Consider the following 25072-nt stretch of genomic DNA (forward strand, 5'->3'; position numbering starts at 1 on the left):
AGAATAATTAAATGATAAAATGAAAAGTTATGTTAAGACAAGTGAGCAATAACAAGCTGTGCAATATACAATAAAATGAGAGGTGCAGGAATATTGGCTTTAAGCTATCACCTCTCTCAGTACACGTAAGCCAAAGCTTAGTCTACCAGGAAGAAGTGTTAACCGTATGAAAGCACTGAATATTCTGAAGACTGAGGTCGTGGCGGCCCCAGACATCAAGTAGTATGGTGGGTGGAGTGCAGTTGCAGCCAGACCGGCAGCCAATCAGCGAGGAGCCGACAACAAGACAGGTAATTTGGCGGTTTGAGGTGAAGCAGGTGTTCCTGGCTGCATACGTTTTGCTCTCTGGCAAACCTTGGAGATGTTGTTGTCGTTGTTGGACATTTCTTCCATAGTAGTTTTATATAGATGTATCGACGTATTTTTGGAGGGAAGAGCAGGCTCAATCTCTTGAAGGAGATTATCGTCACAATATATATATATATATATATATATATATATATATATATATATATATATATATATATATATATATATATATATATATATATATATATATATATATATATATATATATATATATATATATATATATCATAAAACTCCTGACCCCCTCTGAAGGATTCGAAGCATATATTATACAGAAAGAAACATTAAGGAATTTTGATTTACATTAAACACTACTGTAGATCAGAGAAATTAATTATATATATTTTTTGGTAAAGGTAAACATGTGATGACTAAGAGAGGACTTAAAATTTTCAGAACGCACTCAACATTTTTTTATATAACGTACCTGAAAATCAGACTCCCAACCCACCAATCAGAAAGTAGTAAGAGGTGATTATGTTTCAGTCCGTCCTGGATCATTATCATGTCGACTGAATAATACTTTAGGAGAGACTGAAACTCCCTCGCTTGCTCTGCTTTGACATATATGGATGGGTAATACCATTTTAAATATTACTATTATTTTGTAATGCCATTTTAATTCACTTTTTATGAAAAATAAATTAATATTTATAATGTCTTTGTTCACATTGGCAGCGGGATGGCAATACAGGCTCAGCTAGCAGCTCACTTAGCTGTGGAGTGCTCAGAGTATGGGTTGACTATGCCTTCGGTTTTTCTGTAAGTTCCTCTTTATAATGTTTACTTGTATTATGATATGTAACTATGCGTGTTCAATATTCTATTTGATAGGGTACTTGAATCAGAGGAAGGACTTTACTAAATGAAGGAAGAATATGCTAGTATTGGAAAGATGAGATAGCTGAAGAACTGTTATTATAATGTTTTATATGAAGAAGTTGAAAGGTTGAAGGAAATTTGTTTTTGAAAAGAGGACCCATACACATGTAGGCAAACAGATTAGTGAACTTAAATAAAAATGTATTTAAAATTATTTTCATTAAAGAATGATGGAAAATCGAGTACATAAATAGTTTTGGTCTAACTGGAAAGTAAACGTTTAAAACAGACAACTTACAAACCGAACTGAACTAGAATTTGCTTTAAAATATGTAAAAGACGTGATATTAGAAACAAAATATAATTTCTGTAAAAAATCCGTAATCTCGTAGAATGTCACGAAACAGAAGACACAGATCTGCTTAAAGACATGATTATTAACAAAATTAAATGGCCCACTGAAGAAGTTCTTCCAAATTAGCCAGTCGTTAAGTTCACCTTTTCAGTCGTAAAATTCAACCGTTCTCCTGAAACATCTCTCGTTGAACATCTGAAGATATAAAATTCTTAATATTATTTGTATTCTTGATATATTGGGCTGAGCGGATGTGTTATGGGATAAGTGGTGATTGATTGATTTAATTATTGATTGAACGATTTACTGATTGAATGAACGATTTACTGATTGATTAAAAAGCTTCAAAAGTAAGAATGCAACTAAATATTTTTATAGCAACTTGCAATGAACTATTTGCTAATTGATTCGGATTTTTAATCAAACCTCTTCAAGACTGTGTTGGGTTTGAAACGACTGGAAAAGTTTTTAAATTATGTTAACCCATCATCGCAGAATAGTTCCCAAAGACAACAATATGCAAAGATATAGAACGAAGTATAGTGTGTTAACATAGCAATGTACATTGATATATATTCCATCTTCATATCGGATATTTATAATCTAAACATTTTATAACTCACTATTAATGGAAATTTCATATCCTCTAAGGACAAAAATTCATAAACGTAAACATAATTTACCCTCAAATTGTTGTTGTTGTTTAAAATTCGCTACCTGGAACAAAAAGTTCTAAGTAGCATGGGCTATGGTGAGCCCGCAGTGGACTTGACTCTCAAGACGTAACAACTTGTAAAATTGTAAACGAATATTAAATAATGCTTGTAGTTAGTGTTCTGAATTGTTCAATAGTAGTATTGTTGACGCCTATGTCAACCGTTTTCTTGCACACACCTTTCCATTTGAAAGCAAATTGATTGGGAATTCAGTAAAGTTAGGCAGGTTTGTTTCAATAACTAGTACTATTATGGTTATAGGAAAATTGCCATCAAGAGGAACGCGAATCACCATGTTGGCACCGATGTGTAGGAAAAACTGTAGGTCACCACTCAAAAATTTACTACAGCAGCTTTTCAACGGCTTATAAGACAAAGGAAAGAGTCCAGAAAAACATACTTGAAATAAACGTTATACCTAGTAACAGAAGACTGAGCTCAGCTAATGCATGAATAGTAAGAAGACCGCTCACTTACTCATGAAGAACCCTGCCGACACCAAACGGAATGCCTTGACATAAACGACTGTTGTCTATTAATTTCCATGTCCACTTAAGGAACTTTCAGCCATAATGATCTCAATACGTCGAGAGTACATAAACATATTTGGCAAAGCACGTGTGAATTCACAAACAACGAGACTATAAAAAAAAATCAGCCCTACTAAACACAACCAGACAATCACCAGACACAAATGGATAAGCTGTCCTGGATTTGGGGAAAGTGTTCTGGTGCAGGTAGCTTTGTTCTCCTCCAACAGGTTGTCTGCGGAAATTAAATTCTTGAAAATATGTCGCATTGCTTAAGTGCCTTAGTTGTTGCCTCCCATCCAATGGGGGATTCTGTTTGCCTGGATAGATACTGTGCCTGAGTATACCAGATGCATCTTAAAGAATTCGGAGCTCCCGACAACATCTGACATATTCCTCTCCTGGCAATGCTCGTGCTATCTCCCTGACAAATATCTTGACTTTCTGCATAATTTTCTGTCATTTTACATGATATGATGTATGAGAGAAATTGCCAATCTGGAGAAGGGAGTATGACCAGGCCTTCATATAGATAGTCGGCTGATGTGTGGATTGTTACGTATTCCTATTTAAGGAATACTCACATTAATGTACAAAGTATAAAATTTATTATGTTTATCTCTTGCATGAAGGCATGTATATATATATTTATAATTGTCCTATATTTTGGCAATATAGAGGAGTATAGTGCGCAATGTAGTCACAGGTACAGGACGTGTGAGAGTCTGGTCAACTTCCTGATAGATATACAGGACAGCTTGTACTTGTGTAGTTGCCAGTTCTTTCCTCTTTATTATTCTATATAAATATATTTGTTTTATATAAAATATATATTACCTCTGTTTCTTCATGTCAACATTACCATTCATATTTAAGTTATTCTTATATTTGTATTAGCACGAATACGTTGCTCAGTTAAGTAAATTAAAATTAAAAAATGTTTCCATTTGTCATGTTTGTGGGAGGGGAGTTGCGGCTCAGACGCCAGTTCTGAGTTAGTATCTGGGAGCCATCATATGAGTCAACTGATCCCATAAGTTTGTCTGGTTTAGTTTTTCTGTATTTTGTCTTAGGAGTTCATTTTATCTGGTGAGCATTCTTTATTATATTATAATACCTTAGTAGGCCATCTGATTAACTGTTATACCTGAATGATAATATTATTTTGATATATATATAATTTATATTATACAAATAGTTTATATACCTGTTTTATTTTTATAACCTGTAAGAACCATTTATGTACGGGACGTACTTATGAGGCACTCTGGTTGAACATTAAGAGACAGGGACTATTTTTGAATACCCCAAGACCAACCCATTACTTACCCCTGTAGTTTAACGAGCAGAGTGGACGAGACGTAACATGGATGAGGTATGAACTGCTGATTATCGTGGGATTAATGCTTCAAGTTAGCCAACTGGAAGTGTTTGAAGCAATGGTGGTTTGTGGTGGGGCGAGAGGGAGTTACCAAGTGAAGGTTCGGTGGAAAATGAATGGATAATACACGTGAGAGAATGGCGATCATTCAACTAGACTTGGACCCCATGACTGCAGTGCTGTATAGTATTGTGTAGTGTGCATCGGGTTATTATGCTTACATCAGAACACAAGAGACCTTTGTCGAGTGTCTGTGGATCGGTGACCGCATTTGCAGTTCAGATGTATTTTGTGTGGTGACATATAATGTCCTCTAGCAGATTGCAGTTTATACATCTCGCCTGTATAATCATACGTGGACCTCACCGCCATATTGGATAGAGCTAGGGTGTATCATGTAGTAGGAAAGGTCATATCTGGACCTTACTTCCCAACCGTCATGATAACCAACTTTCTCGCCACTCTCAGTGATGTTAGAAGATTCCATAGTTTACCCAATCATGACGATGTTCGTCCTTTGGAGTCGAAAATGACCAGGACTTTAAAATATGGGTTGAAGTCATGACTTGCGCTCGACCTAGATTAAAGTGAGGGAGAGTTGTGCAAATCGTCAGCTTCCCTTTCTCGTCCCGGCCTATTTGGGCCCAGCAGGAACAAATCGAGATGCAGGAGATATGTTAGGATGTAGTGGATAGCCAGCAGTGTTCTACATGCCTCACTGCGCCCTTGTTACGCTCTACAACACTTTGTTCGGTCAGTCTTTCTGTCCATTGAACCACTCTGGTGGTTTCCTCTTTGCTGTGCGCTGGGTCCAGTCATTGCATGCGTAGGTAGACAAGCCTTAACTCCCCGAGGGTCTCAAACCTTCATTTACCCTCTTCTGGTTTTGCTTGTCAATAGAAGCGGTTTACTGGGATTTGCCACTGTTGCATGCAAACAGCTACTGAGAGCCACAGGTGAGAGTTGAGTGCAGGTAAGCATAGGCGAGTGATGATTGAAGCTGCATTCCGGTTGCTGTTCTGTATGTATGCTTCTCCATGACGAGATACAAGGCGTGATTTTGGATAACTCGCCTTTAGCTACGTCGCCTAATTCTCGGTGAGGCTACCCATTATTTAGGACGTGGTACTCAATCCAGAGCTCCGGAGTTCTGTCACACCTAAAGCCAAAGTACTAATTCTAGGGTAACTCCTTTGAACTGCTCAATTCCTATGTTGGTTGAGAAGTAGCAGAGACAGCATTGGTCCCATTTATCAAGAAGTAAATGAAGCACATATGTGTGGGTGTCATCTTGCTCTGAGAGTAAGTGCAGTAATTGCATATGACTTTTGTAACTCATATTTTCGTGGCAGTGCAACCCAGTGAGGTAAGGTGGTGTTTCTTGACTAAGTTTTGGTGCTGCCATTCCTAGCAAGAACCCCCGCCCCCTATTAAGTGAATATATTTACCCACATACGAACAAGCTTGAATGGTCCCCAAGTCAACATGCAACTGAAAAATCCACAACCCAGAAGTGACTCAAACCCAGACAGCCAGGAGCACTATGCAACTGGCGCTCACATGTGACAGTTAAAAACCTGTCACACCTGTGACCGTTGAAACATTGAAATTCTATTTCAATGTTTCTGACTGCATTAGGAAATTGAATTTTCATAGATTCTGTTGTATTTTTATCGTGATCTAATTATTTTTTGTGACATTGCATTGGAATTGAGCTGTGTTGTTTACCATATTGTTCATTACATGAGTATAAATATAGATGCCACACCTGTTACAGGTAAAAACATGCTCTTTAAAAAAAAACAGTGCCATCTGTTGCACATAAGAGCAACACACGCTATACTAAATATGTTACGAATCCATTTCAGGGTTTCTGAGTTCATTGATAAATTGATTTTTAATAGATTTAAATTTATTTTAGTTTTGATTTAATTATTTTGTGTGACTTTTCGGATGGGAACATTAGATCATTTGGGAAAGCATCGGACAAGGGAATGGTGAATGGTGGGGAGGATGAGGGGACGGGAGTGGGGAGTGGAGTGGAGAATGGTTGAGAGAACGAGGGGACAGGGGCGGGGGGGAATGATGGGGAGGACTGGGGGACAAGGGGATGGTTGCTGTCGCTGAGCCACAGCGACGCATGGCCGGATACAGCTAGTAATAATTAAAATAATAATAATTTTTATTTGCAAGGTACAATGGTATGGTGAGATTAAATAAGATTGGTATTTTTACATTCATGCAAAGCCACGCATAACACACATAGCATTTCGGGCAGGTCCTTAATCTAATATATCAGGTAAGATGAAAATGTCCATTGCAGCATGTTTTATATCAACGAATAACTAGAATGTAATTTAACAGAGGCGAGTACACTGTTAAGGATAAATGTCTTAAATACTAATATTGAGAAAGTGGGTAGTACAAGTTACAGTGTGAGTTTGAAGCACAAGATGGGAAACTATGAGGATGAGATCAGGTACTTTTTGGGTTTATTTTTGAACAGGGGATGAGTTGGACAATTTTATAATTCGTCATGGAGTGATTTCCAAACACTCGACCCTTTTATTTTCAAAGACTTCAGCTGGGCCAGACAAGCCTCCAGTAAGACATTTGTCGTGCTACACCAGAGCACTCTGGACGACGACCGTGAGCTCACTGATGTAAGCAAGCAAGGCAAGCAAGCGAACTTAACGAACGTGTTCGAGTCCAGTACCAGAGTGAAAAATAATAATAATCTGCGTGACAGTGCTTATGCCATGAAACTTAGAGAACATTCACTCAGGAACCATCCCAAGTTGTTCAGTGTTCAAGAGACTGATGACATCACCAGGTGATGTTTTACATACACGCCGTTCGTTCCCTAGTTGATTATGCAGCGCCTGCCTTACTCACTCTTTCTCCTGGTCAGTGGGCTAACGTTGAGGTTATTCAAAACGATGCATTGCGAATCATAACAGGTGCTCCCAGATGGACTAAAATACTGAACCTAAGACTAGAAACCAAGCTAACGTCGATTGAAATAAGGGTAAAAGAGATTGCTGCGTGCATGCTGACCAAGAAATTGACTAGACCTAGAATCAGTTCACTTAAAGATATAATCACTGGAGCACTAACTCTGGACAGAAGAGCCTCCAATAGCAACAGGTAGACCCATTGTGCGATAAACACCATCAATACATTCGATATAACAAACACAGTCACTGAGAAGGGTGTCGACGAAATACATGCAGACTTTGTTATGCAAGCCCCTTGGGAATCTCTGCCAGCAGACTTTAAGATTATGGTTATTGAAGGAAAAAAGAACCAGACAAATCCTCATCTGCTACGTAACATTGCACAGATGCATATAGAAACAAACACGGCATTCGACAGCTTCACATACTTCACAGATGGATCAGTAGACCAGCAGGGACAAGAAACCGGATCTGCAGTTAAAGCAGGAAACTCTGTAAATAGTTGGAGGCTCTCAAATGGGTGTTCGACTTTACAAACAGAGATGCTAGCCATTCAAAAGGCTTTGGAACATGCTCTTGCTGAACACCGACAACATGTTATCACACATACAGATTCGGGAACCGCCATTCAAACCTTGCAACAAGAACACATATATGATAACATACATCTGATCACAAATGTCATATCATTAATGCAAACACTCAAACGACAAGGCCGGCGGGTACTTATCAACTGGGTGCCAAGTCCTGTGGGAATAATAGGAAATGACACTGCAGATGAAGCTGCAAAACTTGCAACTAAGAGGAGAAATGTAGACATTTACATACCACAGAGTCTATCACATATTAATTTAAGAAAGTAATTAAAAATAGAGCAATGCAAAAGATGTACAGTGACCACAACACAGCAGTTGCAACATCAGGATCTGCGGGTTGGTACAAGAATTCAACCAACTACAAACCCCTTAGTTTGATGAAAGGGAGCAGTAGAGAAACAGAAGTACACTTACATCGCATCAGGCTTGGATACCCATGTGCATGGGAAATAGGCTTACAGGTTCCGGAAGATGAGAGGAAATGTCAACACTGTGGAGAAATGCCCAACAGACCACTGGAACATTATCTAACACAGTGGACAGTTACAAACCCATTAAGATTTTAACTTAGATTCAACAGAGCAGAAGAAGTTGTTAAACACATATGGCAAAATCTTACTGAAGCGACCATACGAGTAATAAATACTCCGCCCAAGTAAAACAGAAACAAGCAATACTTAGTGGGCCAGCCAGAGGCTTAGGACCCGTGCAGGAATATCCCTGCAAAAAAAATCACCAGGTGCTATTGACGACACCAAACGCCAGGTTGGTGCGGCTCTTTACATCGTACAGTCACATATTGACACATTGTGGAGGTGGGACGAGGACAACAATGGGACCACCAGTCCCAGGGAGGAACAACACTAAGACGATGGCTGCTGCTGACACAAGAACCATTAGGTTTCTCAGTTGGAACATTCGTAGCATCAACAAAAGTCTGAATGATCTAATTGCACTTGTTACCAGTAACAACCTAGATATAATTGCTATACAGAAGCCCTACACGTCCAACATGATAAACAAAACCCCACCAAAGATCAGAGGGTGTGCATCCTATTCTAACAGTAACGCCACAGACCTATTAAATACATCAGAAGTGATTTACCGCACATTCTTGTGAGCACGTCACACAATGTAAACACACAGTACCATCACTTTCATGTACAAATTGCAGCAGGCCACTTCTTATTCCTCTACGTATAAGCCAAAAGCCAGAAACTCAATGTAGCATTGTTCCTGGATCTAGACAATCATGGAACAATATACATGGGGGATTTTAATGTTATGATAATTATGGGAACATAACGGTGGTGGGGGGCGGGGTAAAGTGTTGTAGGTATTGGTGTAGTGGTGGAAGGTGTGGTTGTAGGTGTTGGTGTAGTGGTGGAAGGTGTGGTTGTAGGTGTTGGTGTAGTGGTGGAAGGTGTGGTTGTAGGTGTTGGTGTAGTGGTTGTAGGTGTTGGTGTAGTGGTGCTGATAGTGTGGTTATCTCCGTGTTACGCACTTGTCCCGCCGACTCTACCCCACACTACAGCCTATGCACGTTGCTAAGATGAGGTTTATGTAACTCGTTGGTTGGTCATGTAACTGAGTTGGTCCCATGAAGACCAGGGTGTGGGTGGCCCCAGGAAAACCATGGAAACTAGGGTGTGAGTGGTCCCATGAAGACCAGGGTGCGGGTGGCCCCAGGAAAACCATGGAAACTAGGGTGTGAGTGGTCCCATGAAGACCAGGGTGTGGGTGGCCCCATGAAGACCATGGTAACTAGGGTGTGAGTAGTCCCATGACTCCTCCTTCTCTGTTGTCAACGCACACCTGGTGTGGCTCAGGTGTGTCTGGGTCTGCTGCTACAGCCCGCAGGCCCTTGACAACATATTGTCATATACCGACATATTATGCTGGGAGACAGTACTAACAATGATAATGGATGCAAATTTATCAAATATGTTTATAACAACAGATTAACTGTGTATACTATGGATCTTGAGGTTATCTTGAGATTATTTCGGGGCTTTAGTGTCCCCGCGGCCCGGTCCTCGACCAGGCCTCCACCCCCAGGAAGCAGCCCGTGACAGCTGACTAACACCCAGGTACCTATTTTACTGCTAGGTAACAGGGGCATAGGGTGAAAGAAACTCTGCCCATTGTTTCTCGCCGGCGCCCGGGATCGAACCCGGGACCACAGGATCACAAGTCCAGTGTGCTGTCCGCTCGGCCGACCGGCTCCCCTACCCAAAGGGGAGTTTGGATACCCAAGCTCATTTATTGGGATTTATTTACTTGATTATGTAATGGGTAACTTTGTGCAGGATAATATGGAATGTTCTTTGGTAAATTACTTGGTTAATCACTATGCAGTTTCTGCTTCCTATGAGGTACAGTGTGATGTACCTAATAGACATCAGAGACGGAAAATGAATATTCCATATGGTTTGCATAGCCACTTTATTATTTGTATGTCAAAATGGTATCAAAATTACACAATAACGAATGTAGAAGCCTTCTCCAGAGATCTCGTTGATACAATTACTACCTACTACGACACATGGGTGTTGAACAAGCCGTAAGCCTAGCAGATGTTTTTTTATTATTATTGTTATATTTACATGCAAAGCATGCTAAGGAATACAATAAATACAATAAAACAAGGACATGAGAACAAAACCTAACACTGGCCTGTAGGGCGCACAATAAATGCAACACATAGCATAACAAACCACAGGTCCCATCCACATACCAAACACACAGCAATCACTCAGACTACTCAAAATGCTCATACTTATCCGGCCACTCCGCTGCCGGGAACCGAACACAATATGCCTCCCAAAGTAACATGAGGTTACCCGGAACAAGTTTACTATGAACCGTACGAGGATCAGGCATCAATTCCAGCATACCCACAACAAAACACCGAGCCCGCGGAACCCAGATGGAAGAAGGGCTCCATGGAACAGGATGCACGCAGTCAACAATGTCAAACAGCAAGGGGTTGTTATCATCATACGCCACGCTGGAGGCCAAGACAAGAGGGAGGGGCTTCTTCCCATGGGGCCGGGCAACGTGCAGTGCACTTGGAGCCTCCTCGGCTGCCTCACAGGACCCCGCGTCAACCACCGGACGTGTCACCTGCAGGGACCCCCCACTCCGGGCTTCCTTCAGCACCAGCACGAGGCCTCGGCCCGCACCAGCACCCTCACCATCCACGTCCGTAGGAGCGACCACCCCCACTGCGGAGAACCTTCTGCAGAAGAAAGAACAGGAGGTAGATCATATGCACAAACATTGTCATCAGCAGGCACATGGACGTCACCAACCATCATCGATGAAGAGCGCGAAGCACCCGGAACCACTACATCATCGCCCGAAGATCCACCGGTGTCGTAATCCTCCACATCAGCCCAAGCAGTAGAAGAACGCTGGGAACGCTTGGGCTCTGGCCGCACATCCTCAGAGCCGGAGGTGGACCCAGAACCACGGGCTTCACAAGCCGGGCGAACCGATGCCCGTCGCAGAACGGCAGCAGCCTCAACCACAAGGGGAACCAGGCCGCACACATCAGGACGGTCCACAGAGTTCCCAGCACCCAGCACAGCCGGGACACCTGGCGAGGGCGCGGGGCCAGTCGCAGCAGCAGGAGGATGAAGACGTCGACCACTCGCAGAGGCCATCCGGAAGACCCACGGGAGCAGCTGGAACAGCGACAGGAGCAGGAAAATCAGCCGACGGCACTGTAACACCCGGAGGAGGGGCCGCATCAACCAGAGGACTGCCGGGCGACGCAGGGGGAGCCGCAGCAGCCAACGGGATGTCCACATCCTCGCTCACGGAATCCACCCCAACAGGGAGCGGCGGGAAATCCTCTTCCCGGAACAGGTTCACAGGAGTGACTGCAGCCCCAGAGCACCCGGCAGCCTTATGCCCCAACAGGCCACACCGAAAGCAGGTACGGGGTTGCTGGGCATAGTATACCCGGACGTAGTACCCCAGAAGTCAGACTGAAGAAGGAATGTCAGACCTCAGGCGCATCCCAAGGGTACGAATGTTTGTACGCATACCCTTATAGCTCCCTGAGGACAGCGTGTTCACCCGCACACTGACGACAGCGCCAAACCGCTGGAAGTAACGCCAGAGTAGGTCCTCAGGAAACTCCAAGGGCGCCCCATGCACACTCATATATATCAGGGCACCACTACGGTCTGTAATGGTCACAGAGCCGGCACCATCCGGCAGCGACAAGGAACGCCCCTCGTAACGGCGGAGGAACTCACGGTACACCTCCTCCCCCACTAATTTGACAATAACCCTGTAAACTCCAGGCCCACGGAGTTCACTCTCACAACAGGGGGAAGAAGGCCTCCCATCGCAAGCATGCGACGTCAACACCAGCCAAGCGGCAACTGCAAGGAAGGTGGGGACGCCCACACCCCCAGCCGCTTGGCGAACAACCACCAACTACCGGAGGGCTCAGACAACACGTCTATACCCCACCGCAGCTAGAGCGCAACTCCAGCCTAGCAGAAGTGGGAAACACCTACCACCACCCAAGTGGGTCCTTGACCCCGTATTTGTTAAAGAACATGAACGAGTAAAGCAGCTTGGAGATACATACAAACGAACCACAGCACAAGGTGACTTGCATGTATTTCTTGTCGCAAATAGAGAGGTGAGAGACATGAGCAACGTTATACGAAATAAACATTGGGAAGAGTTCCTACAAAGTATAAATGAGCAAACAACACTTGTTGAAGTTTGGGAAAAGATACGAAAAATCTCTAGAAGCAAGCCAACCAAACCACTGCACCACAGCCCACTAGAACAAGCAAACATTCTCCTTGATCAATGGGCACTAACATCAAGCTACAACTCACTCCCAATTATTATTAACATACAGCACAAACTTAATGACACATGTCCCAACAGACAACGAACCATCAATCTTTCCTGTACAGCTATCGACGTGTCGGACCTTAATGATGTAACTGAATGGGAATTAAATCATACACTAAAGATTGGGCAAATCAACTGCTCCTGGAGAGGACGGTATTACTTACAATCTACTGAGATTAGTCTCACGAGTACCAGGTAATTCACGTTGGTTTGCCAGTTTGGCCGGTTGGGGGCGTGTGTCTCTGCCCACCTGTGCTGACGTGGAGTTCACGATGGGGGTCCCTCTTCCCCCTGTAGTGCGGGCTCAGTCTGTGGGCCTCGAATTTTCTGTACGGGCTGGGTACCCGGAGATAGCACTAGTGTGTGATTTGCTTTCTGTCCCTGTGATGGACATTTATGGAGTCGAGTTGGTAACAGCACGTCGGGCAATCGTGAAGTTTACGGAGGAATTGGCGTATCGGGAATTTCTCCGTCGATACGAGGGGCAGACTTTACCCCTGCCGGATAGTGCGGGCACTGTGACCCTCTCTGATCGGAGTGGTGCCCTCGCTTACGTCAGTGTACATGGGGCGCCCTTGTAGTTTCCGGAGGGCCTGCTACGGCGGTACTTGAGCCGTTTTGGCGCCGTAGTTAGTGTGCGGTTGCGCATGATATCTTCCAGTCCACTCAAGGGTGTGAGGACTAACATTCGCACCCTGGGCATGTGGCTCCGGGCAGACATTCCATCCTCTGTGCGACTTATGGGATACAGCATTCGGGTGTTATATGCCCGCCAGCCTCGGACGTGTTATCGTTGTGGCCTCTTGGGCCATCAGGTTGCTGACTGTTTTGTGCCTACCATTACGCCCGTGTACCTCTTCAGTGAGGAGGATTTTCCGCCTCTTCTTGTGGAGGAGGCTTCGGTGGATGTGGACGTCTCTTGAGCCGTGGATGTGCCCCCTGTGTCGACTGTTGCGCCGCATGTTGCGCCCCCTGTTGTTGTCGCCTCTCCTCCGGAGGTTGTGTCATCACCTGGTGATCGTCCTGCTCGGGCTGGTGTCTCTGGGGTTCTTCTGACTGCCTTCTGCTCGAATTCCGCGCCATCCAGTTCTTCGTCGGCTGCATCTGACCCTGTCCCTGCGCCCTCGCCGTCTGTTCCGGCTGTGCTGCCGTTCTACGACGTGCGTCGGTTCGCCCGGCTTGTGTTGCTCGGGTCTCTGAGTCGGCCTCCAGATCTGATGATGTGCGGCCAGAGCCTAAGCATTCTCGGCGTTCTTCTTCTGCTTGGGCTGACGTTGGCGACTTCGACGATTGTGGATCTTCCGGCGACGGCGGGGTGGCTCCGGTTGCGTTGCATACTACGGTGGTGGCGGAGGTGCATTTGCCTGTGGATGCCGGTGCCGGTGTTTCGGCCTCCACTTCTGGTATGGTATCTGCGGATCTTGCTTCGGGTGCGTCGCCTGCATAGGATGGCTCGGTTCTTCGTGGGGGGTGGTTCCCCCCTGCTGAAGTTCGTGGTGAGCGGGGTGGCCTGGTGATGTTGAAAAAGGCTTTTCGCTCTGGGGGTTCTGTAACCCCTTCCTCGTTCCCCGTTTCATCGGCTGCGGTCTCGACGCCTCATCCATCTCCGGCCGTCTCTTCAGTGTCTCCTGCGGTCTCGGTGGAGGTGTTACCATATCGTCGGCCGTTTCTGGCTCCTGTGCGTATGGCGACGCGGCCGTCTCGGCAGCCCTCGTATGCTTCTTCAGTGTCGTCTGCTTCCTCGAAGGACGTGGTTTGCGCTCCCCAGCCTCGTTATGCGACTTGCGTTGGTGAGATTCAGGAGTGGCCGTTTCCGCCTGATCTGGTGATCCCTGAGTTTATGCAGAGCCCACGGCGGCAGGGGAATCGTCCCCCTACCGACATGGAGTATTTGATTTGGGAGGCCTATAAGCGAAAGTATCCTTGGGATTCGTTCCCTGAGAAATATGTTTCTGTCTCTGAAAAAGTATTCCTCGCCCATGATTCCTTTGTATATTGTGTGTTGTGGGTTGTTTCCATTTGTGTGCATGGTTATGGGGTGCGGGTCGAGTGTGTGTGTGGGGCGGATTTGTTTCCCGGTTCCTGCGTGCTCCGGTTTGTTGTTGTGGGTTTATTTTATGTGGCTTGTGTGTGTGTGTGTGTCTGGTTCCTGTGCGGTCCGGGATTTGGTTAGTGTGTGTGTCTGGTTGTGGATGTCATGTTCTTATGTTATGTTTTTGTTGTTCTATGTTTTTATGGTGCTGTTTGTGCGCTTGTTTGTGTCGGGTTGAGTGCCCTTCAGCGTCTTGGCGTGACCCGGCCTGGGTTTGTGCTCATTGTCATGTTTTGCCATTGTGCTTTTCTTTTTATATGTTATATAATTGTATTTCCTTTCTTCTTATTATTATTATCGTTTTGTGTTGGTACCTCTCCGTGTGTGTTTGAGGTGCTGGTAGGCTTGTTCTGTATAATTATGTTCTGGTGTTTCATTTCTGTATTGTATTCCGCTGTGTTTAAATTTATTGTTGTGTTTTGTTTGTAATTATTGTTGTTTTGTGGTCGGCCCTTCTGGCCGGCGTTTTTGTGTTTAGTAATTTTGTTCCTTTGTGCTTTTGCAAGTTTGTGCTTTGTCATTTTGTACTTTTGTTCTATGTTGTATTTGTTTGTTTTTATTATACTTATAAGCATGCTTGCATGTAAAAAAAAAAAAAGGTAATTCACGTTTAGTGTTGTACAGATTGAGATTAAGTGAAGGAGTATTATCTCATGCTTGGACAAAGAGTGTCATTGTTCCCATCCCCAAACCACACTCAGATAATTATAGGCCCATATATCTAACATCGTGTGTTTGTAAAGTGCTTGAACGTATTGTTCTTAACCGGCTTATGTATCGTATACAGGGGCACCTGTCACCTCAACTGTTTGGATTTATGCCAGGGCTCAGTACACAACACTTTTTTGCTGAGTACTTCGCACATATTGAAGCTTCCCTTAGCGCAGGACTAAGGATAGCGCGCAGGACTCGTAATTCTGTGGCGCGGGTTCGATTCCCGCACGAGGCAGAAACAAATGGGCAAAGTTTCTTTCACCCTGAATGCCCCTGTTACCTAGCAGTAAATAGGTACCTGGGAGTTAGTCAGCTGTCACGGGCTGCTTCCTGGCGGTGGAGGCCTGGTCGAGGACCGGGCCGCGGGGACACTAAAGCCCCGAAATCATCTCAAGATAACCTCTCAAGATAACCTTCCCCTCAAGCAGTCTTCATCGACCTAGCAGCAGTTTTTGATACAGCAAACAGGGAAATCATACTGGAACAGCTTGCCGAGCTGGGAATCCAAGGAAAACAACTGGACAAATGGATAAAGGGCTATTTGTCTAATCGAACAACATATGTTTTGTTTAATGGTGTTAAAAGCACAGAGCAAACACTTTGAACTGGGAACTCCACAAGGAGGGGTCCTCAGTCCCTTGTTGTTCAATGTTTTGATGCATAAACTCATTAAAGAGCTACCAACTAATAATGAAGACACGGTTATTTGTTATGCTGATGATATATGTTTACAGGCTGCCTCTGAGCCTAGAAGGCAAGTTCTGCTCCGTGTTTTTGCTACTAGAGCTAAGGAATGTGGCCTCCTTATCTCTGTACAGAAAACTCGTGCCCCCATTCCATGTGGTTATTCCACCAGTCAATTATCATATAGATGGGCAAGCACTCGAAAACTGCGAGTCTTAGCTACCTTGTGTCCCCATTAACGACCCTGGATACCTTTCTTCTCTCAAGAGGAGACTTTGGGAGAGATTAAAGCCCATTCGGGTCCTTGTTGGTGTCAATCATGGACTTAACGTGAGACTTGCTAGAATGTTTTATGTATCATTTATACGCTCTGTGTTTGACTACAATGCTCTACATCTCACACTGTATACAGACAAAGAGCTAAAATCTCTTGAAACCTTGCAAAATGAAGCTATGCGCCTCATCCTTGGGGCTCCAAAGTCGACGAGAATAGTTAATATGAGAGCTGAATTAAAATTACCTACCACAAGTGAGAGAATTTTGTCTATTAGCACAGTTTTCGGCGTGAAGGTATTGAGTAGATCTCGGCAACACATGAAGTTTCAAGCTAAACTTTCTAATATGCTACACTCACCTGAGGTCTGTAGAAGAAGAGCGAAATTTGATTATACATTTTGGTTCTACAAGGAAGCCAACTCCATCAAAATATTAAATATGTACCCAACTCAATTAACGATTAATCAACCAATTACTTCATGGGATAACTTGGATCTAGCAGTTGATTTCGTAAATGAACCCAAAAAAGATAGTGTACACTCTACATTATTAAAACAGTTAACACTGAAAAGCATCACTGAGAGTACTCAGAGTATGGGTAACGATGTGTATCAGTGTTACACCGACGGTTCTATAGAAGAAGGTGGACGATGTACCGGATGCGCATGTAATATATTTGAACAATCTTCTCTTGTACATACAGCAATGAAACGCGTCAATGACTGGGCAAGTACAACTCAAACCGAACTTGCAGGCATATACTATGCCACAGAATTTTTAATAGACAAAAGCAGTGGACTTGTATACTGTGATTCGCAGAGTGCACTCCCTACATTGAACGCACATAGCAATAACACCCAGAAAATAGTCAGTGATATTCGAATGAATGTTTTAGCTGCCAAAGAAAAGAGATTTGAAATTAAATTCCTATGGATACCATCAAATGTTGGCATCTCAAGGCATGACACTGTTAATATGCTTGCAAAGACAGCCTGTAGAAAACCAGTGGTAGACATTGATATGGGTCTTTCATTAGCAGTGACAAAGAGAATACTTAAACAAATATCTAATGAAAATCTCACCGACCTAACAAATTCACAAAGACCTGAAAGTTGTAGCATTAAATTTTATGATAGATATCGTGAGGAGACATTCACATATGGGACTAATAGAAAAAGAACTCAGCAGTGTGATGTTATAGTGGCCAGAATACGCCTGGGATATAGACGTATCTGGCAGCTTTCTCAAAACCCAAATGTCGAGTACACAATGTGTCAACTTTGTGAAAGAGAAAACATGCACTCCCTTGAACATTATATTGTAGAATGTCCCATACTGACTGACTTTCGCCCTCCTGGGCTAAGGTATGCTGAACTACTATATGAGTACTGGAACACTTGATGATATATTGGACTTGTATCCTAGATTGACCATGTAATGTATCAATTATACAATGAATGTATGTGATGTAACTCTATAACCTGAGCTTGTAAAAGCACCTTAATCACCTTCAGTGATTAAGTGCTTAATTGCACACTAGTTTTGCTATCAGTTATCTCACCCTGTCAGAGTAAAAGAGACAAATGTATGTGTGTATATATGTATGTATGTATGTATATATGTACGTATATGTGTGTGTATATGTATGTGTATAAAGTATATGTGGAAGCTGACCAGAATTCCTTTTCACCTATCTAAATGCACGTTAATGACACTATGTAAAAGACACATCGAACACTTTATGTAGGGCATAAGTAAATCTGTGTATTTATGTATTTACGTATGTAGCTTAGCCTAGCATTTTAAAAGTACTACAATCACCTTCTGTGGTTGATTGTTCAATAAATCCCTGAACTATATGTTTAACAAATCTCTAACCCTGTCCATGGAGGACAGAAGAAAATGTATATATGCTGCTTAGCATTGTTAATGTGTGGCCACGTCTGTGGTAGAAAATAATAATAATAAAAAGTGGCAACGCAAGTGAGGTGAGGTGTTGCTTCTTTACTGCAACCCGTCCTCGACTCAAGTCCATTACATCCAGCGGTCGACCCCACAGACGCATTCATAAATTTTAATATGCTGTTCATTCAAAACGGGAATTTTCTCAAGTATAAATTAATATTATAATATATTAGCATATTGTGCATATATAGGCATAGGTTAGGTTAGGTGTTTAGGTTCTGTTGGCGATTATTTGTATTTGTAGTACGTGGGTGAAGCATTTATAGCGTTGTGATTCGAACAAAATTCGTCAGTGAAACACTTGTTCCGGAAATGTTCGAACGTCAGCAGTTGTGAGTCGTATGTAAACCGCTTTTCATTCATAAACAGGGGGTTTGGCGGGTGCATGGAATCACTTTTGGATCTTTTTTTGGAGGACGGGCTGCTTTACTAAGCACTGGTGTGGCCATTCCAAGCAATAACCCTCTCGAACCCTTTTCGAATCCTCATCACGGCCCTTGTGGATTTGTTCCTCTCGAAGTAAATGTATTTACTCACGACAGTTACTTGTGCAAACAATTTTTCCCAAGCATCATTATGAGCTTCTTATTGTACCTTGCATACATCTGAGGGTTAGGTGCCGTTATTGCTGGAAGGTGTGTGAGTGTTAACATACGGGCGCAGCAGATGCTTAGTTTTGCTAACAACACATTACATAAAGACAATTATCCCCATTTCTATGTGCACATACTTTTTTTTACCTATAATTTTAATAAATTATATATTATGCACATGGCGTCAGGAAATCCTTTCTCCCTCTTATTTGCAAACTTCCTGTATCGGTCCCATACTATGGTCTTCCGCAAACATTAGCCCTTCATAATAAAAATTTCCATGAAGTTCCCTGCACCACCAGGACGAGATCAGACTCGACCTGCATCTGGCAAGATCTCACAATCTTGTGCCGTTACTTTAGCACTTTAACGTTGTTGATAACCACAGTGAGCTGCTAGCACACCTATCCTACCCCAGCTACACACTACATTAAATGAATCTCGGATAATACATAGCTGCCCTTGCGTGTATGTAAATATATTACATATATCGATGTTCACCGAAACGTACATAAATTGAAGAGCAAAAACCGTTCTGTTTTTCTAGAACGACTAGCACTAGTAAAGTCTTAGAAAATTTAACCAATCCTAAATTAGCTTATTATTCCACAGCTCTGCCAAATTTAAGCAATATGTGACACATATCAATAAAATAAATTTAATTATAAAATACCTTATAATCATAATATGTATCCAAATTCTAATGATATTACAGCCAAAAGGACAAAAAAGTATGTCTAATAGGACCCGGCAAAAGTTGCTATTATCTCAAGTCGGACGCTCCTGTCTTAAGAATATATATATATATATATATATATATATATATATATATATATATATATATATATATATATATATATATATATATATATATATATATATATATATATATATATGCATAATTTTGGCATTGAAGAGTTTGGTGTTTGTATTTGAATTTTCAATAAGTTACAGTATATATATATATATATATATATATATATATATATATATATATATCATGCATTGATGTATATTCATTATAAAATATTTCAGAGCAGATGTTTTGTACTTGATTAAGTTGATTTTCAATATTCATCATATAACTAAATGACTATGATTGTCAATTTTACAGTCTGAGAGAGGAGTGCGTGTGGTTCTAAATGTCGGTGAAAAGCTCAGCTTCATGGCTAACTCGACGGAGTACCCGAAGGACCAGGAGAGGAAGCTAACTATATTTGAACGAGGATATGATTACCTAATTACATCTCTACATGAACAAAAGCTAAAAATCGTTGTAAGATTATACAGTGAATTTTCAGTATGACTATGTTATTAAGCACTAAATTATTGAAAGTATCAGATCTATAACATTTCCAAAGCATTAAATTAGTCTCTTAAGATTATGCTCTAAATAATGAGTTTATACCTCTACTAAGCATTTTTGGCTAAAACTGTGAAAAGGGTCAGCTTGTGTTTGAGGTGGAAATTCACAGCAAACAGTGTGTCGAGGTGTCCCTTAATTTGTGTGGTCGAGACTGCGCTATGAGTGGGAAAGTTCCTACTATTGAAAAGGATGATGTATGGTGAAGTATTGTGAAACATGAACTAGGTAGAGCAGCAGGTTAGAATCTTAAACACAAATTTAGGATGGGTCCTGCTGAGACTCAGGCTACCAGTGAACCCTTCCTTGGGGACATTTGTAGGAATATCCACCTAAGATACAGTAAGGCGAGACGTATGGACAAATCATCTTTCACCCATAGCTTTTGTTCAACTAGCAATGATTAGGAACCTGGGTGTTAGTCGACTGTTGTGGTTGGCGTCCTGGGGAATGGACAAATGTTGCATATATCCGATGTATACTCAAGTTTCATAAACACGCCGCAAGACACAGCATGAGGGTAATAGCTGGTAGGCTAAACATGAAACATGCCGCAAGGCAAAGAAATTTTGAATTTTACACGTGATGCTGCTGACTAATGATAGACCACTAATGTTGGGAATTAAGGATACTGATCATATTTGCATATTTCTGAAATGGTCTTTCATGTGAGAGTGCCTTACATGTGGTCTATTGTTGAGGACAAAAGGCAACATTGGTGAACTAGTTGACGGGCACTACTGTAGTTCGGTGTTGATCTGAATTACTTACAGATCTGTTGAGGCTGTTGATGTTTGATGTTGTTCCTTCGTGTTCAAAAAGACCGAAATAACTTGCTTATGTTGATCTCGGATTACGTATTGTGGGTGTGTGGGTTGAGAAGTAGGAATGGTATATTGCTGATTCTGCAGTTTTGAGGGAAAGAATATAGTACAATTCCTGGTGCTTACGGTTGGTGCTCAGGGAGAGTTTAGCAATCATTTTACGGATAGTTTTTTTAAGTTTTAGCAGTTGTGTGTTTATTTTCTTGTGTGATGTGCCTGAGGCTTGAAGTTTGAGTTTCTTTCCGTAGGTGTTTTTTCTTCCGGTTTTAGGTCTGTTGCATTAGTAATAATTTTCAGTTGCTGAAGTTATCATTTTCTTCGTCAGTGTTGTGATTGGATGTTTTGGTCAGTCTGTGATCTTTAGGGTGAGTCTCTGTGCTTTGCGGGACCTATATTTTTATGTCTTGTTTAAACCTTTCTGTCTGTTTTATTCTTAGCCTGTGATTTGTGCTATTTTTTAATTGGAGGGTCTTGTGGTTTCCATTCTGTTTGTTTTTATACAGTTTGTACTTACAACATAAGTTGCAATTACAACGTAAGTCACACTTACAATGTAAATTGCACTTACTGTGTAAAACAAAACACGTATATTTTGTAATTATATTGTGAAATATTTTTGGTGCTAGTATTCAGGATGGTTCAATGTTGTGTGAGATCTGTGGAAGTGGTTAATATTTGGTGGTTTCCTTTATTCATTTTGTATGTGCCTCCTGTATTTGTATAAATCACCCCCCTAAAAATAGTGTGAAGTTGTGTGTTTATTTCATTCTTGTATATACCTACTGTACTTTTCGTATACTTGGTACGTACTGAATATTTGCTACGTTTTGGTATTTCTATAGTTGTTATTTTGCATTTAAATAATAACATTATAATTGAGATAATCCATAAGAGTCGTGATGAGGATTCAAACCTATGCACTGGATGTTCCCAGGTACACAGTCTAGACAATATTATTTTTACTTTCAGGAATTACTACTAATACTCTGGAATATTTTGTAATTCCAACATGTTCCGTTTGCCTTCTTATTCTTGAGTTGAGTGTCACGGTTGTATATGCTTGGTTGTGTTATCAAATATGTGTTTTATTGGTCCATTAATTTCAGTGTATCTGTAATTTGTTTCTGATATGTTTGAATTGTCCTGTACTGCATTATTGTGGTTTTACTTCAATGTGGTTGTGATGTGTAAGCAGTTATGTTGTGCATATTCATTTTAATTGAATTTTTAGAAGGTTTGTTACTGACTGTGCTTATGGTTTCTTTGTGCTTTGTTATATATCTGTAAATTTTGTGTGGCTCTCAGTGTTTGTTATGAGTTGGTTGTGAGGAGATGGTTCACCAACTCACTTACAATAGTGCTCTTATGCCTGTGGGAGCCAGTACACTTGTTAAGTGCACTTGTTAAGTGTGCGGACTTAAGTTTGGTAACCAGCAACCGAAACATCTAGTGTTTGGGCTCATGTGAGAGCCCCAGTCATCAGCAGTCCAGAAATGTTACCCTGGCCGGGGTGGCATGTCTGTGGACAGTGCTAGAGCTGATAGCATCATCTATTGTATGGCTTGGAGCGAGACTCAAGTTTGCACAGGAACCGCTAGGACTGGGACGGCATGGGTGAGCTGTGGGCCTCCCACGCTAGCCACTTGAGTCGTCGTCATGGAAACAGCCGCCATCTTAGTAAACATCTTGAGCCAACATGTTGGTCGGCTATCTTTGAGTCGCCCTAGGGGCCATGCTACCGAGTTGCTGATTGGTTAAGAGGGGGTAGGCCGCTGTATGCCTTCCTCTCATTGGCTATTTCGAGGAGGACGTGGGAAATCACTGGCGTTTCTCTCTCCTGCTTCATTCTGCTCCAGTCACCACCGTACCCGGACGTCTCTCTTTTGCCCATTCGGCCAAATTGGGCAAGACGACGTCGTGGTGACTGTCTCCTTAGCTCTTCCACTATTGCCTCCACCAACACCGCCAGCTGCACAGTCAGAATCCAGCTGGAGTCATCGTCGAGGGGTAGAAATTTAGAGAGAGTTAAAAAAGTTCTGGGATAGTGGGGTAATGTGCATACGAGCAGTAACAGACTCGTAGATCCCATACCAGTGATTAAAGACCTATGCAGTTAGTGCTCTGTAGCAGTCGATGGGAACGGGGAAATTCATGCCAAGTGTTCAGAGGCAGTTTTCTCATAGAAATTCGTGGAAAAATCTCGAGTCAGTGTTTTGGGGCCAAAAGTGTTGACTACGCTTGCTCGGGAAAGGTGGGGAGGTCTCCGCTTAAGCCTACCACTCGCCACCTAGCGTCCCACTACCTATAGTCATCTCCACCACTGTGAGCCAGTCACCCGTAGCTAGGTGCCTGATGTATGGGAATTGTGTGTAAGCCGGCAGTATGAATGAATAAGTACCTGTGTGTGTATTTCTGGTGATCAGTTAGTCTCTAAAGCTTGAATTCGAAGTCAGGTGTTCCGTTACATTGTCACGCAGCACCTGTGGAGGTGAAGTGAAGTGTGGACGAGGAGATAATCACCCTTTGTAGTCATGTTGTCAGTCCAGAGTGACTTATGTCTTGTGTACACAGACGTACAGTGTGTGTGTGAGTGTAGGTACACATGGAAACAGAGTATACCTAATAATTATATTATTCCATTGTGGTAATTAAATCATTTTGATTGTCCGTGGGACAGAGTGATATTATCCCATGTGTAGTCTTGCAGGTGTTGTTGGAAATTTCCAACACTAATACAATACTATTGTATTATAATAAATTAGTATTAAAATATACTAATTACTGTAGTTACTAAAACTTACTAACAGAAATGTTCACATGAACTATTATATCTGCATATGGATACTGGAATTCTTACGAAACCAAGCACCAGTATTGCGTCAGATTATACCTAGTTAAACACATTTATATCCAGTGTGTTAGAGAATTGAATGTGATTCTCTAAAATCATCAGTATTCCGTGTGATAGTTATTTATGGATAACATAACTCCCAAATAACTCTAAATCGAGAGTTTTAGTCACAATTGTTATCAAGTAATAATTTTACCGTCACGCGTGAATGCCATGGAGAAACTTAAAATCTTCTCCATTTCTTGTTTACTACCATAAAACGAGAAAGTAATAATATTTAAATCCCCAGAATTACAACCTAGTCTTTATTAAAGTCTTTCAGCCACAATTACGCGAAATAATATTATTCGTGATAAATAATTTCTGTGGCGAATGCGGGACGCGGTTGGGGAAGAAGTCATTGTGTATCGAGACGCAATTGTGTGTGGCGTGGAGGTCTCGTGTTGCGGAATTGAGCAACAAGGTCGTGGCGTCAGAGTCTGAGACACGTGACGTTGAGATTATCAGCAAGAATTACACTGGTACTCAACACAGAATGAGTTATTATTGTTCTACGTGATCTGCAGTGATCGACCAACTAATAACGCGTCGATATTCAAGCCAAGCTATCAACCACGTGTACGACATTGCGGAAGTTTGAGCTTGAGACGCGATACCGGCAAGCCTCAACATAATTTGTACCCTTAAATAAGTATATAGTTCCCTTTTGATGCATCATTAGAGATTGTATATGTCGGGGCAGCTTGTCGTTATATCGAGCGACCATAACAAATCCAACGTTAGTACCACATCAAATTTATTTTCCATTTCATGAATATAGAGAGTTAAGTATCCTAGTTCAGTGCTACGTAATATCCCTTAAATTACAGCTCGCATGTGAGGAGTCAACGAGCTGTTACCTAACTTCCTGTTATTCACCTCTAAGTGTTTCTACGAGGAATTCCGGAGATCACGAGGACGAGGCGTGAATGATGTCTTAGAAATCGTCTTAAAGCTAAGACTTTTTTGTACTTATTTATTTACTCTAAAATTGATTATTTATACATCATTCTATCTAATCGGATGCTCGTCATGTGCACTGGAGATAATCTGTGTTT

The 25072-nt window shown here is 42.1% G+C and overlaps 1 protein-coding gene across 1 annotated transcript in view; it reads left to right on the plus strand.

The window, feature by feature from the left end:
- LOC138369226 (extended synaptotagmin-2-like) overlaps positions 1-20506 on the plus strand; it is a 300187-nt gene extending 279681 nt beyond the window's left edge. The window contains exons 11-13 of the mRNA XM_069332167.1: positions 1048-1131; positions 20052-20213; positions 20381-20506. Coding sequence (XP_069188268.1) covers positions 1048-1131; positions 20052-20213; positions 20381-20506 — 372 coding nt within the window. The remainder of the gene's footprint in view (positions 1-1047; positions 1132-20051; positions 20214-20380) is intronic.
- Positions 20507-25072: the final 4566 nt, after the last annotated feature.

Source organism: Procambarus clarkii, chromosome 27, assembly GCF_040958095.1.
Source record: "Procambarus clarkii isolate CNS0578487 chromosome 27, FALCON_Pclarkii_2.0, whole genome shotgun sequence".
Lineage (NCBI taxonomy): Eukaryota > Metazoa > Arthropoda > Malacostraca > Decapoda > Cambaridae > Procambarus > Procambarus clarkii.